Source organism: Camelus ferus, chromosome 34, assembly GCF_009834535.1.
Source record: "Camelus ferus isolate YT-003-E chromosome 34, BCGSAC_Cfer_1.0, whole genome shotgun sequence".
Lineage (NCBI taxonomy): Eukaryota > Metazoa > Chordata > Mammalia > Artiodactyla > Camelidae > Camelus > Camelus ferus.
Window position 1 is genome coordinate 16,445,130 of NC_045729.1, and position 27,879 is coordinate 16,473,008.

General features: G+C 50.7%; 2 protein-coding genes and 1 long non-coding RNA gene across 10 annotated transcripts; 1 reads left to right on the top strand and 2 right to left on the bottom strand.

Moving 5' to 3' along the window:
- Window positions 1-2,665: 2,665 nt before the first annotated feature.
- Window positions 2,666-10,138, bottom strand: ENO2 (enolase 2). The gene is made up of 12 exons (XM_032472904.1): window positions 9,977-10,138; window positions 8,736-8,832; window positions 8,119-8,214; window positions 7,905-7,963; window positions 7,546-7,615; window positions 6,957-7,090; window positions 6,502-6,724; window positions 5,427-5,624; window positions 4,433-4,634; window positions 4,103-4,211; window positions 3,881-3,939; window positions 2,666-3,583 (listed from the first exon to the last, which is right to left on the bottom strand). The coding sequence occupies exons 1-12, from the start codon at window positions 10,121-10,123 to the stop codon at window positions 3,514-3,516; spliced, it is 1,464 nt and encodes a 487-aa protein (XP_032328795.1). The 5' UTR covers window positions 10,124-10,138; the 3' UTR covers window positions 2,666-3,513.
- A 262-nt stretch (window positions 10,139-10,400) lies between these two features.
- Window positions 10,401-22,320, bottom strand: LRRC23 (leucine rich repeat containing 23). Of its 8 annotated transcripts, none has more exons than XM_032472906.1 (8): window positions 21,753-22,315; window positions 15,555-15,727; window positions 15,356-15,465; window positions 14,687-14,940; window positions 13,896-14,038; window positions 13,128-13,264; window positions 11,304-11,622; window positions 10,578-10,716 (listed from the first exon to the last, which is right to left on the bottom strand). In XM_032472906.1, exons 2-7 carry the CDS (start codon window positions 15,675-15,677, stop codon window positions 11,337-11,339), a joined length of 1,053 nt encoding a protein of 350 aa, XP_032328797.1. In that variant the 5' UTR covers window positions 15,678-15,727; window positions 21,753-22,315; the 3' UTR covers window positions 10,578-10,716; window positions 11,304-11,336. The 8 variants fall into 8 exon arrangements, with proteins under 8 accessions (XP_032328803.1, XP_032328797.1, XP_032328800.1 ...); XM_032472909.1 differs by lacking the exon at window positions 21,753-22,315 and adding an exon at window positions 21,531-21,721; XM_014553881.2 differs by lacking the exon at window positions 21,753-22,315 and adding an exon at window positions 16,406-16,540 and having other exon boundaries at window positions 13,908-14,038.
- Window positions 16,572-20,332, top strand: LOC116661265. Its single transcript, XR_004317080.1, has 2 exons — window positions 16,572-16,692; window positions 20,103-20,332. It is a non-coding gene; the product is annotated as an uncharacterized LOC116661265 (long non-coding RNA).
- Window positions 22,321-27,879: the final 5,559 nt, after the last annotated feature.

The following is a 27,879-nucleotide window of genomic DNA, read 5'->3' on the forward strand; positions in this document are numbered from 1 at the left end:
GGCCTTTGGTGGCAGTATGGAGGAGGGAAGGTCAGTGATGGGGAGGCCAAGCCCCAGTGTAGGGAAGGCGTTCGTTTATAGGAGTGGGACACCATCCTCAGGCCCTCTGCCAGGCTGTAGCTCCATTTTCCTTCTCGAATCTGTTCAAAGTCATCACTCATGGTACTTTGGGCCACAGGGTCGGGTCAGGTGGGGATTAGTGTGGAAACAACCCCAGGTGCCCTGGTTCCCCAGTCGCAGTCACTAATGTGGAGACAATCCCTCCACAGACTGCGGGCTCTTCCTCCTGCGGGCTCTTCCTCCTCCGGGCACCGCCTTCCAGGCAGCCTCTGACTCTGACAGTCCCCACCATTCCATCTTCAGCCATGAAGCCAGCAACCCCCAGTCCACCACCAGTGTCTTCTGAGCCCTTTCCCTGTCCCATACCAAACTGCAACATCTCCCAGGACAAAGGACTCTAGATGCTGGGTGATTTTTGGCAGCTGAGATTGGGAAGGCCCTGGAGAACCGGAGGGAGGCAGGCTGGGAAACAGGAAGAGCTGGAGCCAGAGTCTGGATCTGGATCGAGAGCCCTCAATAGCGCTCCAGATTTGGGGTGGGGGTGGGGGGTGTGTGTAGCCAAGCTGGCTAGAGGCAGAGGGAGGGCCCTGAAGGCAGAACCCCGCCAGCCTTCTGGAAGGAAAGGAGGTTGGCTTTGTAGCAACTAGTAGATTTTGCCTCATATTTCTTAGGGCCAGGCTCAGCCAAGTTCTAGCAATACCCAAAAGCTCTAAACGGATTCTAAAGCGCTGGGGACCTGAGCCGGAAGGCTTCCTTGGCCTAGGAATGAATCACCACTCTTCAGACACTTGAATTGGTTGGCACTCACTTTATTACCCCAGGCCCACCTTCCGCATCCCTCAGGGCCTTCCACAGAGCTCCGCCCCACCCCACCCCACTGCCCACTCCCTTCCTCCTCCACACCCCCCAACTTTGTTCCAAGACTCCTCCCCACCTCCCCGCCCCCCACTGCGTTTCCTCTTTGCACTTCTCAGTGCAGTCCCCCACTGGGCTCTGGCCCAGGCCCTTCCCAGCTCCCAGACAGAGCTCTTCTCCCTCCTTTTTTAACCACTAAGGGATGGGCTAGGATGGTGACACATCTGAGCCTAAAAGAAAAATTTAGGCATTGATAGGAACAGGGGGTGGGGAGAGTGAGGAGAGAAGGCAGGGCCTACTCCTTCCAGTTCCTCCCCTACCTGGGACCCAGGCTCCCAATTCTGCTTCAGGGAGCATCACACACACCCCATCATCCCTCACTCCAGCTCCCTCTCTGGCCCCAGCTCCCCACAACCCACTGGTCTCCAGGCAACGGCACAGAAAGAAAGTGGTGAGAGGGGCCTGGGAGGCCCAGGCAGAGCTAGCTGTAACCCAATCCAACCCAGTACCTGAGGGGTTGGATTGGGGGAGTAGTTGGGGGGGGGTTGAGGGGGTGGCTGCCAGAGAAGGCCACCTAGCAAAGGAGGGAGGAAACGGCAGAGGTTAGGAAATGTGGCTCCAACCAGAAGGGCCCTGGTCAGTCCAAGATTACTGAAGAACAGCAGACATGATGGACCCCAGAAAAGCACACCGTGCCCAAGGGAAACAGAAAGGGGCACAGTAGACAGCAGAGAAGGGAAAGTTGAGATGCCCCCACTGGAGTGAAGAGGCTTAGAGAGGGCAAGGAGATATTTGAACTGAAAATGGCTGAGTTGTCAGCAACATAGGAAAGAGAAAAGCAGAGAAAAGGGTCCTCCCTGTACAGAACTGGAATCCTCTTCCAGTCCTGGAGCCCAGCAGGATGGCAGAGGGGGCCCAGAACCAGAACTCAGAGAAGAAACAGAGTGGGAGGCCCACAGAGGGAGCAACCTTGAAATTCCTCCCACCTCACCCCTGGCCCGGGTGCAGGCCACGTCCTGCAGAACCTTTACTCCCTCTAGTGGCCGCAGCTCCCCACCGCCTGAACCAGCTGAGCCCTGGTATCCCAGCCCTGTGAGGGGGCTTCTCCCCCAGGGGGTTCTGGGTTCCCATCTCAACACTGAGGCCCTGCTGGAGCTGAAGACTGACAGTGGGTCTCTGGCCACACACCAGCATCCTACCGGCAGGCTGACCCAGCCCTCCAGGTCCTAAACCTCCCGTTTATTGGAAGGCTGAGTTTCCTCAGGCCTCCTCCAGGCCCCCTGGTCCATTCTTCCCTCCCCAGGTCCCCACCTTGCAGGGGTGCTGCCTGGGCTGGGCTGTCCTGTCCCAGAAGCAGCCAAGATGGTGTCTGGGAGAGGGCCAGTAAGGAGCTGCTCCAGCCTCATTCCTTCTTTGGTCAAGGCCCTTGGCCAATCCAGAAATACTTTGGGCCCTTTTCTCCAAAAATGCATAAGCACAAAATTTTTGATCCTTTTAGGATTCCTGGACCCCAGGTTAAGAACCCCTAATTCACCTGGGTCCTGGCGCCCAGGCTTGCTGCTAAAGCAAGGCAACGTGCTCCCCACCTGGCCAGGGCAGGGTAGGCAGTGCCATCCTCCTGGCCGTGTTTGTTGGGTTTCTTCCTCTTTTTGTTTCCGCCCCAGCTCTGCTATCCAGTTTCACTGATTTCCAGGAGCTCCATCTTCTGTCCTCTTGTGTAGACTAGAGTAAGACTCCTCAGACACACTAATGCACGGTGACTCAGACTTTAATGGTGGTGCTCATTTCAACGCCACAGAGGTGCTGGCAGCTGTGGAACATGGCACGGAGGGGAGTGAGACAGTGCTGGGGTACAGCTGGAGGAAGAACGGGGAAGCGACGGCCGGGGAGAGAGGAATGGGGGAGAGCCCCCAGGCGCACAGCCCCACCTCTGGACTGAGCCAGGCTGCAGTTAAGGCTTGGAACACACAGGAACTGTCATCATTCAGTTACCCTTCCCGTTCCAGCAAGACTCCCACCCCAGGCCATCTGGGAATCTACAGTCACATGAAATACAGACACACAACCCCCTCCAGTCAGGCCGGTCTCTGGCCCTGGAGTTATGGGGAAGTGATTCATTAACTAACAAGATGAATGAAAAATAAATAAATGAATAAATATTACCCTAGAGCCTCCTTCGGCCAGGCACGAGCACGCAGCCAGCACAGACCTCCCCTCCACTCAGCACTCAGCGCAGTTCTGCCTCATACAGATTACAGAAACACGACCAGCACAAAGGACACGTGACGCATGCCCCCTCTGTAAACAAATACCACAGCAACTGACCCTGACACTCCGTCTCAGACCCTGATCGGCCCTCCGTGGACGCCCTTAAAACCCTCAGTCCATGGCCAGTTTTTGAGGAGGGAGAATGGAAAGGAAGGAGTGGAGAGTGTGGAACCCAGAGACGGGCAAGCGGAGACAGCAGGGGCTGGACCAGCCAAGAAGCATCGCAGCAGGTCAGCTGGGGTGTCTGGGGTGAAATTTCGAGCAGGACCAGAAGGAAGAGCTTCCAGGAGGAGGGGTGAGGGGTTCCAAGTCTCCAGGCCGGTAGGGGAATCACAGCACGCTGGGATTGCGGAAATTATGTCCCGCGAAGCGAGCTTCATCCCCCAGCTCTTCTTCAATCCTGAGAGAGATAAGCCAAAAAAGAAGCATCAGGGGAGCAGTGGTACCCCTGCCTCTCTTTCCAGGAGGCCTCCATTCTCCAAGCCCCTCACACCATCCGCTCCTGGATCCTGGACTGAGCCTGGGCATTCCCTGGCTTTCCATGGGCCATCAGTCAGGCCATCTGTAAACACATCACTGAAAAATATTTTCTGGATGCCTCCAGTTCTCCAGGCCCTGGGCACTGAAGATGAAATGGTGGGCAAACGGGCTTTGAGCCCTCTGGTCCCTTGGCCCCCGTTCCCCGAGGTTCCCTCACCTCATGAGTTGGTTGTACTTAGCCAGACGCTCGGAACGGCACGGGGCACCAGTCTTGATCTGAAACATCCCAGAAGATAAGTAGCTCAGTGGCTGCCCCTTCGCTCCCTGAAAGAAAATCTATACTCCCTTGAAATTCCCCCAATACCTGCAGACACCTGGAAGGAGAGACTCACCTGAGCCCAGAACCCACCAACTGCACAGAGGTCTCCCTCCCACTCACCTGGCCTGTGCACAGCCCCACCACCAGGTCAGCGATGAACGTGTCCTCAGTTTCTCCTGAGCGGTGACTCACCATGACCCCCCAGCCGTTCTCCTGGGCCAGCTTGCACCTGCAGCCACACAGCAGCACTGGGCCCCAGCCCCCGACACCTGCACTCTCTCCCCCACCCCAACATTGGTCAGAAAACATCTGGACGGAGAAGAACCAGGAGGGCCATGAAGGTGACTCCAGGATCCTGGGGGACAGTGGGGGGCAGGAGGGGAAGGGGGCCACTTGCAAGAGGCATCCCACAGAAATGAGCTGAGTGGGAGAGGGCCGGAGGGCACTCACGCTTGGATGGCTTCTGTGACCGAACCGATCTGGTTGACCTTCAGCAGCAGGCAGTTGCAGGCCTTCTCCTCCACAGCTCGCTCGATCCGCTTTGGGTTGGTCACAGTCAGGTCATCACCCACAATCTGGATCCCCACATTGGCCGTGAACTTCGACCAGGCAGACCAGTCATCCTGGTCAAAAGGGTCCTCAATGGAGACCACTATGGGGAAGAGGTGAGGGGGCTCTGTGTCAGGCCAGAGCACCCCCACTTTGACTCCCTGAATGGACAGATGAGACCCCCTGGCCGACTGCGCCTCTGCACCCCCACTTCCCGCCCCCCTGAAATAATCCTGCCTTGACTGATTCTTATCTTGATTCTTCCTAAAACCTTTGAAGAAACAAAGATTTAGAAACTTGCTCACAATCTGTCTTTGCACTTTTCTATTTTCTACCAGGAGGCCCTTCCTCGTTGCTGTTCTAAATCCTTCATTCTGCAAGTTATGTCTGTTTTCTCTCGCTCGGTCTCAGGAAGATGTAAACCAGCTGCCTCCATCCATGGGTGAAAGGCCCCGGGAGACCTGGAGCAGGTGATTCAGCTCCCCCTCGGCCTCCTGTTCTAGCCACACGTGGCTCCAGCCCCACTCAGCACCCAGTTGTATCAATCAAAGAATCTGAACTGTGCTAGTTCCCTGCCGGATCCGGTCACTCTCTCACCATGCCTGGCTCCTTCCACACCCTCCCCACGACCCTAGCAGCAGTTTCAGAGCTCGTGACTTTACTCAGGATCCAAAGCAGATGGAACAGATTCATCACAGATCCCTGCACATTTACACGATGGACAAAGCCCAGCCTGCAGGAGGCTCCTTCACCCGTCTCTGGTTCTCAGGGCTTTCTTAGGACATCTCTACCTGGCCCCTGAAGCAGCATCCCCTAAGGTCCAGAGCTGCTCTAACACATCCCTGCCTAACCCCTCCCCTCCCCCTGCCCTCTCAGCCCCAGCCCTTGCTCTCACCAGGATAGTCCCTGACAAAGTCCTGGTAGAGAGCCCCCAGCTGGTCCGCAGTGATGTATCGGGAAGGATCAGCAGGAGACTTGAAGTCCAAGTCATATTTGCCATCACGATAAAACTCCGAGGCAGCGACATCCATGCCAATGACAATCTTTTCCGTGTAGCCAGCCTTGTCAATGGCTTCCTTCACCAGCTCCAAGGCTGGGGATGGAATACAGTGAGATCACCAGCAGGAAGGGTGCATGAGGAGGAATGAGAGACAGAAAGAAATTCAGAACAGAGGTGCAGGGTTGTGGCTGGGAAGAGATCTGGTGGAGGTGGTTTTGGGGTTATCCCAAGGTCTGGGACGAGCAGGCCACCTTCAAGGAAGACAGAGGAATGGGATGCTGTTAATAATAGTTTTTTTAAATAGCTGTCATCTATTGAGGGCTGTGTCACCTAAGCACTTTACACAGATGATCTTGTTTAATCCTCACAGTGATGCTAAGAGGTAGATACTGTTATGGTTCCCATTTTACAGATAAGAAAGACAAGCACAGAGAGCACAACCGAGTGAGCAAGGTCACCAGCCAGGAACTCTTTAAGTCAAGATGCAAATCCAGGCAGTTTGGCTCCAGAACATTAACTCTTAGCCATGACCTGTCTGTATTGTTCTCATCATTATAAGTTTTCTCCCAGGGTAGAGAAAAATTAAGAATCCTAGAGGCCTACAAGGTTGGAGTGGGAATGGGACACATTTGGAGTGTATTCCCTGGAGTCTGGTGTATCTCATCAAACTGAGAATCCATCAGAGTTAAAGGCTGGGATGGATCCCACAGACGACCTCCCGGCACTGCCAGGGGCTCCAGTGGGAACTTACAGATGCTAACGGATCTGGCTGGGCAGGTAAAGACCGTCCTTTTAGGCCTGCGTGTGAATTTGTTACGCCCTCTGGCACCCACTCCGAGGACTGGTACCTCTTGGAGTTAGTTCATGGACCCTCCTGCATCCTCCTTGGGACTTGGTGAAGTGGGTGGCCCTCCCTGATGTCCCAGGATGGAGTGAGACTTAGAGCTGGGAGTGCGGCTCCGGGCCTCACCTTCACTGTTCTCCAGGATATTGGGGGCAAAACCACCTTCATCTCCCACATTGGTGGCATCCTTGCCATACTTGTCCTTGATGACACCCTTGAGTGTGTGGTAGACCTCCGCCCCGAGTCGCATGGCATCCCGAAAGTTCTCGGCGCCCACAGGGAGGATCATAAACTCCTGCATGGCCAGTTTGTTCCCAGCATGAGAGCCACCGTTGATCACATTGAAGGCCTGGGAGCCACAAGAGGATGGAAAAGTCACAGAGCACTTCCTTCTCTGCCCCTGGGAGTCTCAACCCAAGATCCCAGACTTCCTCCAGCTGCCCAGACTCAGGGTCTCCTGTCCCCATCCTTTCTCTTTAGCTGCCCCAATTCACTTTCCTCCTTCCCATTGGTCCTTGCAAGGTCCCCTGCTCCCTCCCTACCCACCCTTGGGAGAGGCACAGGCAGGAGGCAGTGCTCACCGGCACAGGCAGGATGAGGTCTGAGTTCCCAGCCAGCTGAGCAATGTGGCGATAGAGGGGCAATTCCCGCTCGGCCGCCCCTGCCTTACACACGGCCAGGGACACACCCAGGATGGCGTTGGCCCCAAACTTGGCTAGGAGATTATAGAGGAAGGCACTGAGCAAACATGTCCCCTTTCCCTTCTAGCCCTGGCCTCCACCTATACTCCCCAGAAGGAACCAGTAAAGGAGACCCCCTCCTCCCTCTCCACTCCTGCAACTCCTCATTCATCCTCTTCTGAAAATAGCAGGGGCAGGGGGCGGGGATGACTGGAAAGGGTGGAGAGCTGTAATTATTCCTAAACATCCCTGAGACCACAGACTTCTGCTGCCAACTCCCCCTTCCTTATGCTGCAGAGTTTGTCCTTCTGTCTAATGTCACTCCCTCCCACTGCAGGGCAACTCATCTTCTCTTGCTCTGGCTTTGGGAGGAGGCCACAGGAAGGGCTGGTCCTTCCAAAGAAGCCCTCACAGCACTGGCCCTTCAGCTGTCTGTCTGCCCCTCTCATGCCCACCTGCACACCCCCGCTTTCTCCCAGCCCCCGCTTACACTTGTTCTCAGTCCCATCCAAGTCCAACATCAAGTTGTCCAGCTTCTCCTGTTCCACCACACAGAGACCCTGCAAACAGAGCCTCCATCACCCAAGGCTGGGATAGAGACTGGACCCTAAGATAGAGGGGACCCCCATCCACACACAGGCTCACATCCAGCCAGGGTCCAACCAGGTTCCTGTGACAGCAGCCTGTCTGGATTAGGGGACCTGAACCCCCATGGGAACAAGGAGCACCCTTCCCTTGGTAACCATGATCCCAAGAGGTGGGCCTTTCTCCCTTTTCTTCACCCTCCCCTAATCTAGGATCCCTTCCAGGACTCTGGTCCTGCCATCCCCAGCAAAGAGTGGGCCTCACTGAGCTGATGAGGGCCGGGGCGATGGTGGTGTTGATGTGGTCCACTGCCTTCATGACACCTGGGGAGAGGTAGAGAGGCCAGGCCAGGTCAAGCCAGGAGGAGCCAGAAGGGAAAGGTGGGGGGACGGCATGCAGGAAGAGGGCTGGGGACTGGTGTGAGGTAGGAATATAACGCTGATGAATGCGAGAGCCCAGAACAGAGAAAGGGCCTCACCTTTGCCTAAGTAACGCTGTTTGTCCCCATCCCTTAGCTCCAGGGCCTCATAGATACCAGTGGAGGCTCCGCTGGGCACTGCAGCCCGGAAAAGACCTGGGAGGGGCACGTGTAATGAGGAGGAAGACAGGACACCACAGGGACCAGAGATTCCTTCAGCCTTCCAGCTCCACATTACCACCTGCAACGTCCAGCCTTCTCCCACACTGCTCCTTAACACACACACACACACACACACACACACACATACACTCATACAGAGGCAGATGCACAAGCAGTGGCCTCTTCATCTGCCCAACTGAGGTGCCACATGGATAAGCAGGAACCCATGGAAATGAAGCAGGCAGCGCGCGCGCGCGCGCACACACACACACACACACACACACAGTGCGCACGCGCGCACAGACACACACAGTGCACACGCAGAAGTGCAGAGGCAGAAACTAGAACCCAGAGGCCAGCCTCTCCTGGTTCCCTTGGACAGGAATGATCCAGCCCCCACAGTCCGGGCTTGTGAGCCTGGCCCAGCACCCCATCCCCACCAGGAATCTGGGAAGCCTCCCCTCCCAGGCCAGGGCAACCCAGCATGGGGGCTGTGGGAAGGCCCTGCCCGTTACCTTTGGCAGTGTAGAGATCCACCTCCACCGTGGGATTTCCACGGGAGTCCAGGATCTCCCGGGCCCAGATCTTCTCGATGGACATGATGGCTGGGATCTTAGGTGGAAGGGAAGGAAGGAGAAAGCTAAGAGGCTTAGAGGGGTGGAGCCTGAGATCAGTGGGAGGGGCCGGACGGTGGGAGGCTGGGAGGGATGGGAAAGTGGGTACTGCAGTAGGTGGGGGTGGGGAGGAGCAGGTTGCGGCCGTCGGCTGTAGAAGGGATCCCCCCCGCCGTGGGGAGAGGAGAAGGTCAAAGCAGTGAAGAAGGGGAGGTCACTGCGGTGGGGGGCGGGGTAAGAGTAAACGCCGAGAAGGGAGGACACCGCAGTGAGGAGGGGAGGGGCAGCGGTTTCCTCGCCCCCTCGGCAGCTGCAGCAGCAGCCGGCGGTGGGGTTCCCCCAGATCTCCTCAGAGCCGTGTGGCTGCCAGCCTTGCATGTCTCCGTGGAGCCAGAACATGGGTTGCCTGGACAGCTGGGGCCTGTCCTCCGGAGCCCCCATCTCAGCCAATTTAACACCCCAGCCCCCACTCCTGGGTCCCAATCTCTCTCCAAACGTACGTCCCTCCTCTTCCGGAGAGATGTACAGTAGAGAAGTCTGGAGAGAGGGTCCTCAGTCTCTGGGGGTTGCAGTCGGAAGGGAGGGGGAGGAGAGATCCGTGGGGAGAGGCAAACCTGGGCCAGCCCTCCCCTCGACCCCTAGGCAAATTCCCCCCGCCTCCCATCCCTTCCCCGTGCAGTGGAGAGCAGCACCGTAATGGGAGAAGGCAATGCGGGGGAGGAGTGGGAGAGAGGGGGTCTAGAGGAAGTCTGGGGATGCTGAGGAAGGATGAGAGAAGACATTTCCCCGATGCAAAGCCAAGGGACATGCCAGGATAAAAATGCACAGTCCTGAGAGACCATGAATTTAAAACATCGACAGAGGCGAAGACGGGCATGGGGAGGGGGCAGGCAAGGGTAGAGAAAGGCGCAGTTAGAGACACACAGGTGTGGAGAGGCCTGGCGCCCTAATGAGGAAGGGGCGACAGCCTGAAACCGACCGGCCGGGGATGCCAGGGAAGGAGGGGTGCCGGGGAGGCGCGGGTGATGGAGCAGGTGCGCAGCGCCGCGGGGCAAGGGATGCGCGAGGCAGGGGAAGAGGGGCGGGGGCGCAGCGGCGAGGGAAGGGGGCCGGAGGGGCGCGGGGCTCCGCCGGGGCTTCACCTCAGGGCTGCAGACCCAGCCTCTGGCGGCGGTGCTGGCGGTGGCGGCGGTGGCGGCGGCGCAGAGAGAGCGGGAGTGGCGGCGGCGGCGGTTGCGGCTCCCGGGCGGCGGGCGAGGGGAGGCGCCGATAGGGCCGGGCGGGCGCATGTGACCCGGAGCCCCCGATGAGTCAGGAGCCGCCGGCGGAGGCGCACGTAGGAGCGCGGGTGGGGGACCGACGGGGGTGGGGGACCGATGGGGTGGGGTGGGGAGGGCTCGGGGAGAGTGATGGGGGAGGGGCTGGGGGCGACTCAGGACCTGGCCTCCCACCGCCCACCTGCATTCATACCCACACACCGACCCCCCGTAAAGTAACAGTCTCAGCCTCACGCCAGTGAAGCCCACCATAGACTCAGTGTCTCACAAACCCGGTCAGACACAAGAGTATCAAAATGTCTCTTTATTGGAAAACCGAGCTGTTCCTAACACCCCAGGCCGCCGCTTCCGAAGCTCCTCCACAGCCAATTCTTGCAGCATCCCCTTGGCCCATCCAGGCCTGACTCCCAGCAGACCTGCCTGAAGGCTGCCCCCTGCCTAAGCACCGCTGCCCAGGTGTCCCATACAGATCCTGGGCGCCAGGCTGTGATAGATTTCCAGGCCTGAGGCAGGAGAAGGCAGCCTCCGCTCCGGATGAGGGGTGTGCGTGTGGTGGCTCCTGTAACTGGGAGTCTTCTCAGTTTGGGACCAGCATCTTTGCTCTCCTGGAGGAAGGGGACAGAAGCCAAGCCTTTGGGCCCTGCTGCTCTCCCACTGCTGCCCCTGCCCCATCTGGAGTGCCAGCTGCCACCCTTCCCTGGACTCATCACCTCCATCTCTTTCTGCCTCACCCTGCCCTCCGTTCTTCCTTCTGCCCCTGTGTCCTGTTATTTTTAGCTTCAGATAATTGTACAGGATCTTCCCCTCTTCCCCTCCCCTAGACCCAGCCCACATCCTCATACACTGCCCCTAACCCACCCCTCACCATGCCCCAGCCTAGCCTTTCCGGCTGATCTCCACTCTGAGTCAGGTGTGGCTGCCCAGCCCACACCACCACTTCTGCCTGCCACCCGGATTCTTTTCACTTACTCTTTAGGCCTCCTGATGTATCTCCTCGGCCTTTTTCAGCTCCTCCCAGGCCCTTCTGGTTCCTTCTCCTGACCCTGGGACACCCCTGGCTCCTAACCCAGGGTTAGGGTTAGGGTTCTCCTTGGCTATGCCTTCTTCACCCCCTCCTCCTACGGCCACTCCTCCTCTTCCCCATCTGCAGACCCCAGCCTCCTCTTCCTGCCTCCCTGCCCCACTTTCTTACTATCCCTGGAGGCCAGAACCGCTAGATCAATAACTAGTCCTGTTCGGATTCAGGCTCTGGCTCTGGCTCGGGCTCGGGCTCAGGCTCAGCCTCCTGCTCCTGCTCCTCCTTCAGCCTCTGACGGATCTCATCGGCATCAGCCCGCTCCTCCTCATCATAGAAGTCCTTGTCCAGGCGTTCGAGCTGTGCTATCTGCACCAGGGCCTCCTGGCGGTAGCCGTTCTCATCTGTGCACGGGTTGTCCAGCAGCACCAAGGCGCGAAGCTTGGGCAGGTCCCGCAGCTGGGCTAGCTCCCGCAGGTCAGTCACCATGTTGCCCCTGCCGGTGCGGTGCAGTCAGGAGGGGTTCACCAGGGAACTGTGGGCTTTGGAGACCAACTGCCAGGAATGGGGTCTTGGGGCAAATCTCCCGCTGGGCTCCGGTTTCTCTAGAAACGTGGCCTCTGTGGGCTGGCCCGCCAAACATAGCCAGATTCGCTGTTGAGATGCCATCCAACCCCACTCCTGTCCTGCTTCTGCCCTTCAAGGAATCTCTAGGTGCCACTGTCTATTCTGGAATGTGTCGTATTTATCCTCTTGGAGCAGCAGAGCTAGGTCTCAACCCTGTCTAACAGTTGGGGAGGAGGGGGGAGTCTCCCTCTCAGGGACAGATTTCTTCTGTGTCATCACACCTAGTCAGAGGTTTGGGGCTCCCACAGGAAGGAGCTTAGAGCTAGGGGTGGGTTGGGGCCTCCCAGCCTGAAGAGCAAGCGTCCTCCCCTCGGGTGTGTGTAAATTGTACAAGACTCTGCTTTTATTTCCTTGCTCTTGCCTCACTCCTTTATGAAATTAGGCTTCCACGTTTCAGCCTTATCTCAGAGAGATGCTGAACCTTGCGCGGTGCTTCTCATGGGAGAGCTACACGCACTTGGTCCCCAGCTGTCCTGTGCGTCGCAGGTCTTTCGCCCCAGAGGCACCTCCCGGTCACTGACTGAGACAAACCCTCTCCCTCCACTTACTTCCAAACATCCCTGGTTGACAGCCAGTGAGGAAGGTCCGTTATCCCTGTCTAGACCATTGACAGGAAAACAGCAGCCCCTCCACCCCACCAGACCACTGTGCGATCACTCCAGGACTCAGGGCTTCAAGGTACAACCACCCCTCCCTACTTGGAGAGTCTCTTTCCATTGCCAGCCTCGAAGATTTGGCCATTTGGCCTCGTTGACTAAAGAGGAAATTTCTTTACATCTTTGTTTAAAGAAACACACGTAACATCCGCCACCAGACAGGAGCTGCTGAAAGAAAATCGCCTGCTCCTCAGCGCCTCTCCACCTAGGAATTTTCTTTTAAATACTCCTCTCCTCAAAGCTGAGCACACCTTGTGTTTTATATCAATGTGGGGCCATCCCTTACAGGTGGGGCTCGGGAGAAGAGAGGCAGGAAATTGGAAGAATTGAGGTCCAGGAGATGGAGAAGGGCAGTGGAAACTTCTATGGGATAGGACCAAGAAAACAGACTTGGAGCCAGACTGTGAGTCCCCTGAGAACAGAGACCATCTCTGACTCCTTTAGATGGTTCCTGACACACAGCCCAAGGCCTGGCACATAGCACATTCTCAGTAACCGTGGATTGAATGAATAGGGCTCAGGGAGCTCAGACTATAAAGGTCTTGGAGCTGCAGTCAGGACTGAATGCAGAAGAAATTAAGGAAAGGGGGGTAAGGATCAGGATAGAGGATGAGATAAGAATCTGGGAGTAGGCTAGGACTCAGGGATTGGGACCAGGGAGGAACACAAGGCTCCTGACTGGGGCAGGAGCAAGGTGGGACCTAAAGGGGGTGCATACCTTAGGTTGAGATACTGCAGTGACTTCATTTCCTTGGAAAAGCCACTCAGAGTTTCAATCTGGTTGTCTCGAAGATGCAAGGTAGTGAGATTTCTTAGGTTCTCCAAGCCTTCCACCTTCTTCAGCATGTTCTGAGCCTAGCCCCAGGGTATAGCAGATGGATTGGGAGAGGGGAGAGGGAGCAGGGAGGAAGAGAAATCAGAAAGAGATGCAGCAAAAGAGCAAATCTACGAAGTGGAGAGGGAGGGTGCAGGAGGGGAGCGGAGGTGGGCAGAGATCAGTGCAGGGAATATAGAATTCAGGAGAAGCTGCCGGCCCAGAGGAAGGTCAGCCATAAACCCCTGTTGCCCATCCCACCATAGCCGCCTCTGATTACAGAGATGCTTCAACCCATCCCCCCGCCCAAGTGTCCTCACTGCTCCACTGAGGAGCAACGGCTTCAGCACCATCCTGGAATGAAGAAGCTCAAGAGTCTAAAAGACTAGACACAGAAGTGGCCTCCTTAGCCTGATGTCTGTACCTCAGTCGTACACATTATGCTACTGCCTGGATCAGAGTAAACTGTCTCTGTATTATCTACACAGTGTGTGTTGTCAGCCCCGCTCAGTGGTAGGCACCTTGTCTGTTTTGACTTTGCATCCCTACAGCATCTGGCACCCAGTAAGGGCTCAGTAAATGATGATGAAGTTAGTAGGTGAATCAAGTAGAAGTCAGGCATCCTGGCCCCCAGGACAGGCACCCCCTTCCCAGTACCAGCCCCACTCTGACCCAGTGAGCTACCAGGAAGAGGTTCTTCAGCTTAGGAAGGTTGATTCCCAGGGTGCTGTCCAGCTGGTTCCCCCGAAGCTCCAGTGTGTGCAGGCTGATCAGCTTTTGGGGGTCCAGACCTGTCACCACACGGATGTGGTTCCCTGAGAGAAGGAGAATGTCAAGAGTTCAAAGGGCAGCTCTGGCTGTTCAGCAGTAGAGCAGGAATTTGGGGAGCCTCTGCATCATCTTCTCTAACACCAGGTGGGTGTGCGGAGGGACAGCTCCAGACTTCACACCTCCTGGGCTCCGGGGCAAGTGGTCTGGTGGTCCAGGGGCCTGATGGACGTGTCCACCTAAGGCTTTGAGGAGAGAATGAGGGTGCCCAGCAATCCACATGGCTCGCTCACTCTCCTCCTCCAAGTCTTTGCTCAAATGTCAACTTCCCAATGACACTTATCCTAACCAACCTGTTTGAAATCACCCCCATTCCTTTCACTGTGATCTATTTTTCCATAGCACCTATCTCCTTTTAACATGCTTTATACATTTACTTATTGTGATCACTGATAATTGTCTGTCCCCCCCAACTAGAACGTAAGCTACATGAGAATGGGGATTTTCTTTGTTTTGTTCACTGCCATCTCTCTAGCACATGGAACAGTCATCATGAATCATGACCAGGGTCTGAAGGAGTGATGAATGAATGAATGAATGCAGATTGCTGTGTGGCACAGTCAGGGACCACGCTGCCCAATTCTGTTGGCCCCAGGCTAGGAAGGAATCTTGTGAGGTCCATCCTAAGGCCTCACCTTTGAGATCCAGGCTGGCCAGACGAGGATGGGAGATGCCCTCAGTGTCAGTGATCTTGTTATAGGCAAAACTGGCAATCTGCAGGTAGGGCAGTTCATTCAGCCGGGCGGTGTGCAACAGGTTGCCATCAGCCTTGAGCCAGAGTAGGTGGGTGAGGTAATTGAGTGGGGACAAGTCTGTCAAGTGGTTTTCAGAAACATCCACGTAGCGCAGATGGATGTAGGAACGCAGCAAGTAGATGTCTGTCAGATCCCTAGGAGACGGCAGAGGCCAGGGTTAGGGTAAAGAATCCAGCACGGGCAGCAAGAAGATGGCTTATAGGGAAGAAGAGAAGAGTGGGTGACAGATGGGAGGGGTAGGGAGGGGGAAAGAAAGTGGTTCTTAATAGTGGGCAGGGACCGTGTCTGTGAAGGGTGGAGAACTGACACTCTGAAGGACAAGCAAGGGCGTCCAACAGGAATCCCCCCGCATACCCTCACAGCCTCCACTTCCCCAGGCCAGCCCTGACGCAGGGAGTCACAGACTCCTGACAAGTAGATTCTATCCCTCCCTCCTCACTGGCCCAGGATGGCAGAGGTCCAAACTTGGCCAAAACACCCAGGATGGAGGGTGAGAAAGGAAATTGGGCCCTACAACCTCAGACCTCTTCTGGTCCCCCATAAACGCACCTCTCTTTAACCTCCAGCTTGACATATGCGTGAGCCAGCCCATTACCCGTCTTGCAGAGCAAAGATAGTGCGTCTTTCATCATGTCCTCTGTGAGGGGGGTGGGCATCCACTGCAGGAGGAAGTGGACAGACTCAGATATCCCTTTCCAGCCTAACCCCATCCTTTAACCCCGGGACCACTCCGTGTCCCTGTTCTCACTTCCTCCAAGAAGTCTTCTCCCTCCTTCCTGTAGTCCTCCCACTCCTCTGTCTCCTTCTCATCATCTTCCCTTTCCAGATCATCCAGGTCTGGCTCAAAGTCTTCCAGATCTTCATCTGACATTTTTCTTCCCTGCTGAAGGTTCTGGAGTCAGATCAAGCTAGGTCCTCGTCCTGAGAAAGAAGGTCTCCTCAGCGTCCGCCAAGCCTCCACTCCCTCACCTCCATTGATGGGTACCCCTCCCATCACCCTATCACCCATAACCTCCTCCCAGCTATGTTTCTTTCCTCAGCCGTATGAACATCCCATTTTGACTCTCAACTTCCACTTCCCACTTCCCACCAAGGACCCCTTTCCCAGACCCCCAAGACCTTTCCTGCCCTTCTCAGTGGCTCCCACTCTTCCAGTAACTCGGTCTCCAGCTTCCTGGACTCCCCTCTCCCTAGTCCTTCCCACTTCTGCCTTAAGCCACGTTCTTCTCCAATCTCGCCTACCGATCTGTACCCTCCCCTCTCATCCCTAACCACCGTTCCACTCCTGTCTTCTACCTCTCCCACCCCGCGCAGCACCATTTCCTTGTCCCTTGTGGGACACCAGACTGACGCCCAGCCTCCAACTCTCCCACTCAATTAATCCTCCTTTGCAAAGGAGCAGACCCTGCAAAGGGGTGGAGACCCTGGTTCTGCTCAACTAGAAGCTGTTCTGGAGAGGTCCTGGCCCCAGAGGGAAGGATTGTTTGGTAGAGGGGCAAGGGAGAAGGAGGCGCTGTGTGCTGCTGTTATGGCAACGGGGCGGGAGGCGAGCCCTTGGCCTCCGCGGCCGGCAACCGTTGAGAGAAAAGCCGCGAATACCTGAACTGAAAATCCTTGGCGAAACCTGTGGACCAGTAGTTGCCTGGTTACGAACCCAATTTCCCAGTCCCAGGAACCCGGATGAGGCGCGGTAATTGGCCCAGGGCAAAAGCCGGTGGGCGGGGCTTAGCAAAGAGCTGAGGGGAGGGGATAAAGGGCGGGGCTAGTCATTACGTCGTCCGAAACCTTAAAGGAACCGGATATCCTCAAAGCAAAAGTACTGTGAATTCAAAAGAAAACTCATTTGTTGAAGCAAAAGGTGAGGAAGAGGAGCAAGAAATACCCAGGTAAGTGGTCTGGCTCCCCCACTCTCGCATAGGTTCCACCCATTAATTATTTTCAGGTAGACTTTTGGCAGGTGGAGTGGAAGGAGCCCAGGCCGGATATATCTTAAGACCGTGGTTGGTGTCTTGACAGATCTGCAATTTACTAGTAACTTAACTAAGACTCCACTTTTCCATCTGTAAAATAGGCTTAACTATACTGACTGTTAGGGGCCGAGTAAGAGTGTAATCTGTGCTGAAGCGCTGGATTGACTGCTAAACCCAGTTTGGGACCATTTCTATCCTCCTCACATACTCAACTGGTTTGATGCAAACCTTCTGCGGGATATAAAGGGAGAAAAGCCAACATGTTCCCACTAAAATAATACTCATCCGACGTTGTTCTATAAATAATCAACAAGAACTAATACAGCCACTCCCAGACACTCAAGCCTGTGTGACTTGTTAAAGGAGACAGAAAAGAGACGTTGAGATGCAAGAAATATTTCTGGAGAGTTCCTGCCAGACATTGCGTGAGATGATATTGAATTTCCACTCCAATCCTGTGAGATAGATATTTGGAAGAAGAGGAAACTAAGTCTCTAAACAACAAGGCCCTACTGTATATAGCACTGGGAACTATATTCAATACCTTATAATGGCCTATAATGCAAAAGAATGAAGTGAAATAAAAATGAAAAAATATATGAATAATGCTGCTATGAACACTCATGTACAAATTTTTGTATGGCCTCATATTTTCATTTCTCTTGGTTATATACCTAACTAGTATCAATACAAAAATAACACTTCGTATCAAAATATTGAATTCTATGCTATAATGAATGGATTCCAGAGGAGGACATGATTCTTCGCACATGGAGATTTCATTCTAAAATATTTACAGTGTCAACATACTAGTTCATTTGCTCAACCCTATATATTGAGTGCTTACTATGTACCAGGCATTTTGCTCGGAGCCTGAAATAAAATATCATATGCAAATCCCCAGGAAGAAACTGTTTTCATTTGAAAAACCTGTTACAGATAGAACCAGACCTCCGATATTTCAACTTAGTTTATTGCAATTTTTTCCTTACAAATGGAATTGTAAGGAGTGGAAGTGCTGGATCAAATGGTGACTCTACACTTAATCTTTTGAAGAACAGCAAACTGTTTTCCAAAGTGGCTGCCCCACTTTCCATTTCCATCAGGAGTGTTAGAGGGTTCTAGTTTCTCCATATCCTGGCCAGCATTTGCTATTACCTGTTTCTGATTATAGCCATCCTAGTGGATGTGAAGTGTTATTTCATTGTGGTTTTGATTTGCATTCTCCTGATGGCTAAACGTGTTGAGCATCTTTTTATGTTTTTATTGGCCATTTGTGTACCTTTGGAGAACTGTCTATTTAAACTCTTTGCTTATTTTTTAATTGAATTTTTATAGTCTTCTAATTTGTGAGCTAACAGAACTTTCATATTATTGGGGCAACACTGTACCCAGCTAAAAATATTTCTCAGCCCCCATTCACTGCTGATAGATCAATGACATATTAGAGAAAGTCATCGTGTGAACCTTCTAGAATGTTCCTTTTTCCTCCTCCCCTTTCTCTGACTTCCTGCCTAAAACAGAAATATGATGGCTACAGTTCCAGCAACCACATGGGGCCATGAGATGACCCAGAGAATATAAGCCACATGCTAAGATGCCAGAAGAAAAGCGGGAAGCAGCTGTGACACTGAAAATATCATGAAGCTGTTATACCAACACTGAACTGCCTATTTCCAGACTTATTTTATATAAGAGTGAAAAATTCATTAAGCCACCAGATTTGGGGGAGCTATGTTGTAGCCAAATGCAGTTCTTAATTGATGATAACAAATTATCTCAAAACTTAGTAGTTTGGCAGGGAGGATAAATTAGGAATTTGCGGTTAACAAATACACAGTATTGTATATAAAATAAATAAACAACAAGGACCTACTGTATAGTACAGGGAACTATAGTCAATATTTTTTTTTCTTTTTTGTGGGGTAATTAAGTATTTATTCATTTATTTTTTAATGGCAGTACTGGGAATTGAACCCATGACCTTGTGCATGGTAAGTGCATACTCTACCACTGAGCTATACCGCTCCCCTACTGTGCATGTCTTGACTATAACCTGTAATGGAAAATAATCTTTCTGAAAAAGAATCACTGTGTATATAGCTCAATCACTTCGCTGTACACCCAAAACATTGTAAATCAACTATACTTTAGTTTTAAAAAAATTTAGTAGCTTAAAACAACATTTATTATCTCAGTTTCTGTGAATCAGGAATCTAGAAGTATCTTCGATGGGGCTACAGTTATTTGAAAGCTTGACTGGGGCTAGAGATGGTTCACTGACATGGCTGTTGGCAGGGCTGTTCCTTGGCACATGGGTTTCTCCCTAGGTCTGCCCAAGTGTCCTTAAGTACGGCAGCTGACTTCCTCAGAGAGAGGAGACCAAGATGGAAGTCACTGTGTCTTTTATGACTTAATCTCCAAAATCACACGCATCACTTCCACTTTATCGTATTTTTAGCAGCTAGACACTAAGTCCAGCCCACAATCAAGTAGAGGGGAATTCGGCTCCACTTCTTGAAGAGTATCAAGAATTTGTGGGCACATTTTAAAACCACCACACAAATACATTAACTTTTTGTCTTTTATAAATGCTGAAAATGTTTTCCCAGTTGTTTTTTCATTTTGTTTATAGAGTGTTGCCTTAAAGAAATGATTAATCCTATCTTTACCTACTGATTTGAAATGCCATTTATCTATCTATCTATCATTCCTGGACTATTATTTTCCATTGATCTATATATAATATACCTAGCTATTTCTGCTCTAGTACCACACTGACATAACTATTAATTTTTCTATATATATCATGTACCCTGCTATCTTATTAGTTCTAATAATAGAATATATAGGCTGTCTATTGGATAGAGAAGTAGAGGAATTCAATAAATTTTAAGATGCTAAGTTCTTCTTAAAATAGAAAATGCAGATTAACTACACGTTTATGACATATATAAATAATGACTCATTGAAGGTAGAAGCAGAAAGATTAGGAAGCTGGGGATGATAAGGGCCTGGAATAAAGAGGTGGGTTGGAAAGGAAAGTCCAACAGGACTCAGCAACTGGATGGACATAGGATATGAAGAAGATGAATATATCCAAGGTTTGACTGAGTCTAGGGTTGCTGGGAAAATAATATTGGCACTGAAGGGAATAGAAAGATTTGAACTTGGAGTTACAGAAGATGATCGATTTCTTTGGGAATTACTGAGATTGCAGTGGTAGTGGGACATCCACGTGGAGATGTCCATTAGACCACTGGAAATAGGGAGCTAGAGCTGAGCCTCAGGTTTGGCTGGTCCTTCCCCTCCACTGTGTCTTCCAGGACTGCTGTCCACAGTACTGCCTTCTCCTGTGGCTGAGTCTCCCTGCTGTCCTGTGATGGCTGCAGATGGCAATCTGGTACCCAAGAGAAGCCTTTCACATTCAGCAGAGAGAGTTCCTTCCTGCTGCTTTCTCATAAGAGAAAAGAACCTTCTTTACTAGAAGACCCCACTACCCTTGGATTTATTTTTATGTGCAATAATAAATGTCCTTATGAGATGTTCTTTAATATCATTTGATCAGTTTCTGTCACTCAGTGGAAAGCCTCTTGATCGGCCTCTGCTTGCAAACTAGTGACACTCAGAAGTCTTTCTTTGTATCTCTACCAGCCAGAGTTTGCAGCACTTCAGCAAAAGGCATGGGTGTGCATGTGTGCATGCGCATGTGTGTTTCCCATTTTTCACACCCAGATTATACTCTAAAGACTAAATAACATCGATGGCAGTGATGTGCTGGTAAATATTTAAAAACCAGTCTCTCCAGGGAGAACAAAAAGCCCTACTTTTTAGCATTTACTGATTTCTCTGGTGTAAATACTCCCACCATAGTCGATTTCAAGCTAGCAACTCACAATGTGGTGTTTCCACCATAGAAACACAATAGAGGTAAATAATTTCAAAAACATAGATAATAGTAAAATTGTTATGGGCTTAATTGTTATGGGCTTTGTGTATCCCCCAAAATTGGTTTGTTGAAGCCCTAACCCCCAATACCTCAGAACATGACTGTACTGGGGACAGAGCCTTAAAAGGGGTGATTGTATGAGGCCATTACAGTGGGCCCAAATTCAACCTGCCTGGTGTCAGTATAAGAGGAGGAAATGCACACACAGAGAAAAAGACCATGTGAGGACACAGAAGAAGGCAGCCGCCTGCAAGCTAAGGACAGAGGCCTCAGACAAAACAACCCTGTTGACGCCTTGCTCTTGGATTGCCTCCAGAACTGTGAGAAAATACATTTCTGTTCTTTAAACTACCTGGCATCTTGTCCTGGCAGTCTTAGCAAACTGATACAGCAGCAGTAAAATCACTAGTGATGAGTTGTGAGTACTTGTTAACCTTTGTTTTTAATATGATTTATTTAAGCTATGTTTATACAATTTTAAGGGTTTTTTTTGGGGGGTGGAGGTAATTTGGTTTATTTATTCATTTACTTATTATTATTATTTATTAATGGAGGTGCCTGGGATTGAATCCAGGACCTTGTGCATGCTAAGCACTGCACACTACCACTGAGCTATATCCTTCCCTCCTCAGTTTTTAAAAATGACTGCATTTAATAACCGGCTCACAGAATTCATGAACAATTAACCACCAGCTCTCACAAGCCTGTTGGAGCCAGCTCCAGCACACCACTGCATGTTTCAGCGAACCCCAAATTTCTGTTTACACACAAGAACTCTTGTCTCAGTCCCAGGCTCATCGCTTACCTCCTACTTCTTCATTTATATAACTCAGAGACATCGCAGACTTAACATATCCAGAGAAATTCCGTATCTTTCCCTCTGACTCTGCTTCTTCAGTGCTCCGCAGATCACCGTTCAGATGTTCCAACCAGAAAGCCTGGGTCATCCTTGTCACTTTTTCTCCCTCAAAAACACCCTTCCCCCCTGGCCCCCATTGAATCTATTACCAAGTGTGATCCATTCTACCTCCAAAACAGATCTGGAATCCATCCACTTCTCTCCATCTTCTGTGACACTGCTCTGGCGCAGACTTCTAGCATTGCTCCCCGGAAGGGCTGCGTTAGCCTCCTAAGCAGTCTTCCTGATTTCTTCCCTCCCCCTCTCTCGTCCAACCATCTTGCAGGAGCAGCTACAGTAAGCTTTGTCAAAAGTAAAGAGAAACTTCTACTTAAACCCCCTCAGGCTTTCCCCATTGCTCTTAGGATAAAATGCTTTCTCCTCACCAAGGCCTAGAAGCAAAGCCCAGCCAGGTCTCTCATGACCTTTGCTTCTGGCTTCCAGCCACACAGCCAGTTCCTCAAACCAGCCAGCTCCCTCCTCCTTGGGGCTGTCATGTACTCTTCTGTGTGGAACTCTTCTCTTAACAAACTCCTGCGGTCTTCTAGGCCTCAGCTTAAACGGGGCCTTCTCAAAAAGGCCTTTCCTGACCAATAATCTGAATTAGGAACCCCCTGCTTTTCCTTGATAGCAGCAAACACAATTTGTCTTTACACACGAATCTGTGTATCATAAAGTTTGTTCCTTTCCAGACAACAAATACTTTTTACTTCTATATTGGCTTCTTCTAACCCCAACAGACCTTCAGTTTTGCTCTGCCTCCCAGTGCCTGGCCCAGTGCATGCCACAGAGTAAGTGCTCAAGAAATACTTGCTGAATGAATATTAAATGTGCTTTTTAAAAGAAATTAAGGGGGTAGGGCATAGCTCAGTGGTAAGAGTACATGCTTAGCATGCACTAGGTCCTGGGTTCAATCCCCAGTACCTTCATTAAAAATACTAAAATAAGTAAGTAAACCTAATTACCTCCCCACCAAAACAAAACACAAAATTCAAAAAAAAAAAAGCAATTAATGACACTCTGCCCTCAATTTGGATTTGCTCTTATAGATAAAATGCCCTTACTTCCTCTCTCCACTCTGAGAACCACAGATGAGGAGTGAACAGAGGACAAGCCAGGGAGAGATCCCCAGTGGGTGGAGGCCCTGAAGGACATAAAGGTGGAGGAAAACTAAAGACAGTTGAGTCACTACTTTAAAACTTAGCAAGGCTAAACAAAAGGGCATTTGATTTGGCAAGTAAGACTTTTGACGACTGACTGACCTAAGTAGGTAGAGTTTAAGAGGCAGTGTTGTTCGTAACAGGCGAGCTCCTTCACACCGCAGTTTCTAGAACAGCCTGGCTGTCTCTTGCTTCAGGCCTCCCTCCTCCCGGGTGAACACAAAGATTCTCTCCGGAGCAGGGTCCTTAGACGGAACAGCGGTGCCAGCAGGAGGGAGAGGGAGATGGGGAAGTAAGGACAAGTTTTTGAGAGACGGAGGAAGGGAGCCCTTCAAACGTAAAGAAACGTGGGGTATTATTTTCGATGAGCGGATCTACAAGAGCACTCAATTCCTTCCACTCCCCTCTGGAACCGGGGGCTACAGCCACCCCTCAAAGGCCCTCGCTTCCGCCTGGGGCCTTTGTTCCGGCGCAGAATGTTCCAGACGCAAACGCCGGCGCCGGAAAGAGGTTGGCGTGGGCGGCAGCCGGAGCTGCAGCCCAGGGGCGGCCCTCGCGGCGGGCGGGGCGGAGGCCAGGCTGCGGCCGCTGGGGGGCGCGCGAGCCACTCCGGCCGCCAGGCCGCCGCGCCTGCGCAGGTGTCGGCACACGTGACCGCCCCCGCGGGAGCCGCCGCTCCTGCCCGCCTCCCGCCGCGGTTACGTAACCGGCGCCCGGGCGGCAGCGGGGGGAGGCTCATCGGGCTTGGGCCGCGTGTTCTGCAGTCCCCGTTTCGTCACCGCTCTTGGGTTTGGCGCAGTGTCCTTTTTTGAATCCTGCCACTGCCTTTTACCAGCTCTAGTCTTGGACTAGTTGTTTAATCTTTCTGAGCCTCAGTTTACGAATCTGTAAAAATGGGGCTGTCTGTTGTGCGTATTAAATGAGGTGTGATGGAGTTTCATCATAGGCACACTTAACTTGAACACAACAATTCTCAGATTAAATAGGGCAGAAGGTCGCCAGCCACGGTTCCACGCGAGCATGAGACGGGAGACTGGACTCTGTTCTCTTGGCCCCAGTTCTGGCCCCAGTGTGTCTCTTGGGAGGCTGACTTTGGTGCTAGTGTTTTGCCTTTTAAATTAGATTCCAGTTTTAAGATGCCCTTTTACCGCATAACACGACCCATCTGAAGGCAGTCTAACCATTTCATTAGACGCTACATGCTGGAAGGAAAACTAGCTTACACACCAAGGGGCAGTATGTCCATCTCCAACGTGGCACATGAATATGACCTTGGGAAGTCACATGTGCAATGAAGATTCAACAAATCTGTGAAGCCAGGTCGTCAAGTTCTCCTATAACTGTTACAGTGACAGCAAATTACATTTGATAAATCATTAATGAGGACTGAAAGAGCACTAAACTTATGCCTGGAAGAAATGAAGAAGAAATATGTGCCTAACAATGGCCATATGGGGCAAAAAAGGAAAGAGAAAAGCTATTGGTCTCAAGTCACAGTTCACACCTCCTGCCAGAGAAGTCAGGTTTGGGATGGAAGGGTTTCAAAACCAGCGAAGGATGTCGTAACAGTTTTAGAAACCACTTCAACCTCAAAAACGTTCAAACTGTTGATGAGGTTGTATCTGTTGAGAACAGGCAGCAAAACCCACCCAGAGCTACTAAAAGTAATTATTGGCCAGAGTTATCTTCCAGAATCTAAGGGTGCTGGTATCTTGGGGGCAGGGGGATGCCCAACTGCTTTTATATTTCCAAGCTAGAAACACAAGGCCCTGGTTTGAAAGCAACGAATGACCTTGTGACCATCTCTCTCTCCTCTCTTTGTGGCAATGTAGTACTGTGTTTAATAAAGCCAGACATGGTCTGCAGAGATACAAATGCCAGTGCCCTTAAAAAAATCTGCTGTACTCTGTCAATCAAATGCGAAGTCCTGGGTGGCTGCAGCACTTTTCCTGATTCGGTTTTATAGTTTACGTTCTAGAAGCCCAGTAGGTCCTTGGAGAGAAAGGCCTCGGCTTTGGTGTTGCCGCTCACAGGCTGCGGCATCACAGTGAGGTACCGCAGACTTAATGAGTGTGTTGATGAAGACGTTGAAGTCTTCCTCCCCCACCATCACCCTTCTTCACTCTGCTGATTTCAGCGTGAATTGCTGTTTCAAAGCCACATGCGTGAGGCTAAGATTCCTCCTTGACTTGCAGAGCCGTGAATGCTGACCCTAGTCTAAATGTGGTAATGAGCTGGAAGAGTTGAAAGTTCTCCAGTATGGCCAGTTGCATCCTTTATATGAAGCAGGCATGGAAACAATCAAGCCTAAAATAGTCCTTGCATGTTGGCAAGAACATTTTTAGGATTTTAAAGGTTTCATATTGACAAAGAAGTGAAACTCACTGTTCAAGTGGCCTAGGAAGTGAATACTGATGGCTTTGCAGAAGAAATTGAAGAACTTCCGGAGAGGCACAGAGAAACACTAATGAAAAGTTGAAGAACTGATCAAATCATCCCCAGAAGATGAAGGAAGGACAGAAAGACAAGAGTTCAAATCTTCATAAACTTGTTGAAGTGTTCCATGCTGCAACATACCTGAATGGTTTAATTTCTGAATAAAATCCCTCCATGGCGAGAACCCTAGAAATTACATGTGGTTAAATCTATACATTGTAATTGCTTATAACCGAGCAATTCTGCACATAAGTATACACCCAACAAAAATGAGTGCCTAGGTTCGCCAAAAGACTGATACTGTACATAGTAGCTTTCTCTATAACTAAAAATGGAGCCAACTCAAATGTCAATCAACAGTGGAAGACGTAAGTTGTGGTGTATCCATACAGTGGAATACTGTGAACAATGGAAATAATGAGCTACCATTTCGTGCAAAGAAAGGGATGACTCTCATGGACATGTTGAGTAAAACAGGTCAGTCACAGAAGAGTACAAATAATACATATGGTATTGTTTCATTGGCATGAACTTGAAGAAGAGGCAAAGCTAATCTATAGCATAGAAGTCAGATAGGAGTTACTTTGGGGGTGTAGTGTCAGCACAAGAAGGGGCCCTCTGGGATGCTGGACATGTTCTTGGTCTTTTTGTTGCATGTAAATCTGTAAAATTCACTGAGCAATTTAAGATTAGTGTACTCTGTATATATCACAATAAAAAAGTGAGAAGTTAAAATTACTTGTAGCATTGTGGACTATTTGAGCTATTACCAACAATGTTTGAGGAGTTCAAGATTTCAAACCACCAGCAGCTGAGTAGGTACAGGGTCTCCAGGTGACCTAGAGTTGGCCATGGATTAGGCTCATTGTCTCCTAAGCCTTCCTGCACTAATATTCATCATGGCACTATCCACAGTCATGATGTCACGATTTTTGTTGTCACAAGAATATCAAGGTTGGGTGGATGACAGGTCTTCAGATTTACACCTTTCTTTTGAATTCGCTTTCTTCTTTCTCTTTAATTAAAACAATATAAAATTTTATTTTGTACATCATTGTATGTGTACTGACACATATTTTGTACAAAACTAACATACGCTGTACCTAATAGATGGGGTAAGGGATTTTCAAGGATAATTTTAACTATGAGACATAATTATCACCTTACATCTCCCAACTCTCTAACCCCTAAAAACCTGAAGCATGTGGCACAACGCCTGACACACGGAAAGTGCCAGTTCATCCCCTTCTGCCTGGCCCCCCACCTCCCACAGCCTATGTGTGCTCTCTCACTAAAGTTGCCAATGACCAAAAAATCATGTATGCAAACTCACCTGAATTGTGTGCTGTGCTGTGTCCTCCTTGACTCTCTTCTTACTCTGCAGTCTCTCTCCTGGGCCCCTCTTGATTGAACTTGAGAGTTCAACTCCTGGCTGAAGGCTGACACACCTCCCAAATTTGTATCTCTTGCCCAAGCCTCTTACCATTCCCTCCAGACCTGCCATCCTTTTTTTTTCTCCCTTCCCTTCCCTTCACTCCCCTTCCCTTTCCTTTCTGCCCTTCCTTTCCCTTCCCTGCCCTGCAGTTCTGCTATTTTCAAGTGTGCTCTGGATGGTTCTAATGGGTTGTTGCTTCAGACACTTCAAAAACACGTGCTAAACTGAACCCACCATCTCTCTCCCATCCTCCTGCCCTTGCCCCCAAGGGCATCTTCCTGTCTCTGCCATTTTTTAAGAAAAAACTTTTTTTATTGAGTTATAGTCATTTTACAATGTTGTGTCAGATTCCAGTGTAGAGCACAATTTTTCAGTTATACACGAACATGCATATATATTCATCATTTTTTTAAAGTATAGTCAGTTACAATGTGTCAATTTCTGGTGTACAGTATAATGTCCCAGTCATGCATATATATATATATACATATATTCATTTTCATATTCTTTTTCATTAAAGATTACAAGATATTGAATATAGTTCCTTGTGCTATACAAAAGAAATTTGTTTTTTAATCTATTTTTATATATAGTATTTAACATTTGCAAATCTCAAACTCCCAAATTTATCCCTTCCCAGTCCCTTTCCCCTAGTAACCATAAGATTGTTTACTATTTCCATAATTCTGGTTCTGTTTTGTAGATGAGTTCATTAGTATCATCATTTTCCTTTTTTTAGATTCCATATATGAGTGCTATCATACGGTATTTTTCTTTCTCTTTCTGGCTTAATTCAATACAATGACAATCTCCAGGTCCATCCATGTTGCTGCAAATGGCACTGTCTCTGCCATCTTTACTCAATGCACCACCTTCCAACAAAGTTCTCCAGGCTAGAAACCTCTCTTAGACTTTTTCCTTTCCCTCAGCATCTAATCAGTCCCCAAATCTTGCCGTTTCATCAGTGACTCTTGAATTCTTTTCATCCTTATTTTGACTGCCCTATTTCAGGCTCTCAATACTTGTCAACTGAGCCCCTGGAACCCATTTCCTTGCTTCCAGCCCTATTTTCCTCAAAGCCTCCTTTCCATTGCTGCCAGGGTGGTTTTTCTAAAATGAGGATCTGACCATGATCCTCTCCTGCTTTTCTCCTACATGGCTCCCTGTTACTGGCCCGTCCTACAGGATAACATTTCTGTGAATGAAAAATATTGCCTGCTGTATC

What these genes read in the sequence shown, in the direction of transcription:
- ENO2 (XM_032472904.1), bottom strand. Translation starts at nt 10,123, where the DNA reads ATGCGCCCGCCCGGCCCTATCGGCGCCTCCCCTCGCCCGCCGCCCGGG. An exon ending in GCTGGGTCTGCAGCCCTGAG is followed by an intron (nt 8,833 to 9,976) that starts GTGAAGCCCCGG and finishes CTTCCACCTAAG; the next exon opens with ATCCCAGCCATCATGTCCAT. An exon ending in TGGGGCTGTGCACAGGCCAG is followed by an intron (nt 3,940 to 4,102) that starts GTGAGTGGGAGG and finishes GGGATGTTTCAG; the next exon opens with ATCAAGACTGGTGCCCCGTG.
- LRRC23 (XM_032472906.1), bottom strand. Translation starts at nt 15,677, where the DNA reads ATGTCAGATGAAGATCTGGAAGACTTTGAGCCAGACCTGGATGATCTG. An exon ending in TCTTCCTGGTAGCTCACTGG is followed by an intron (nt 13,265 to 13,895) that starts GTCAGAGTGGGG and finishes CCCTGGGGCTAG; the next exon opens with GCTCAGAACATGCTGAAGAA. An exon ending in CTGCAGTATCTCAACCTAAG is followed by an intron (nt 11,623 to 13,127) that starts GTATGCACCCCC and finishes CCGCACCGGCAG; the next exon opens with GGGCAACATGGTGACTGACC.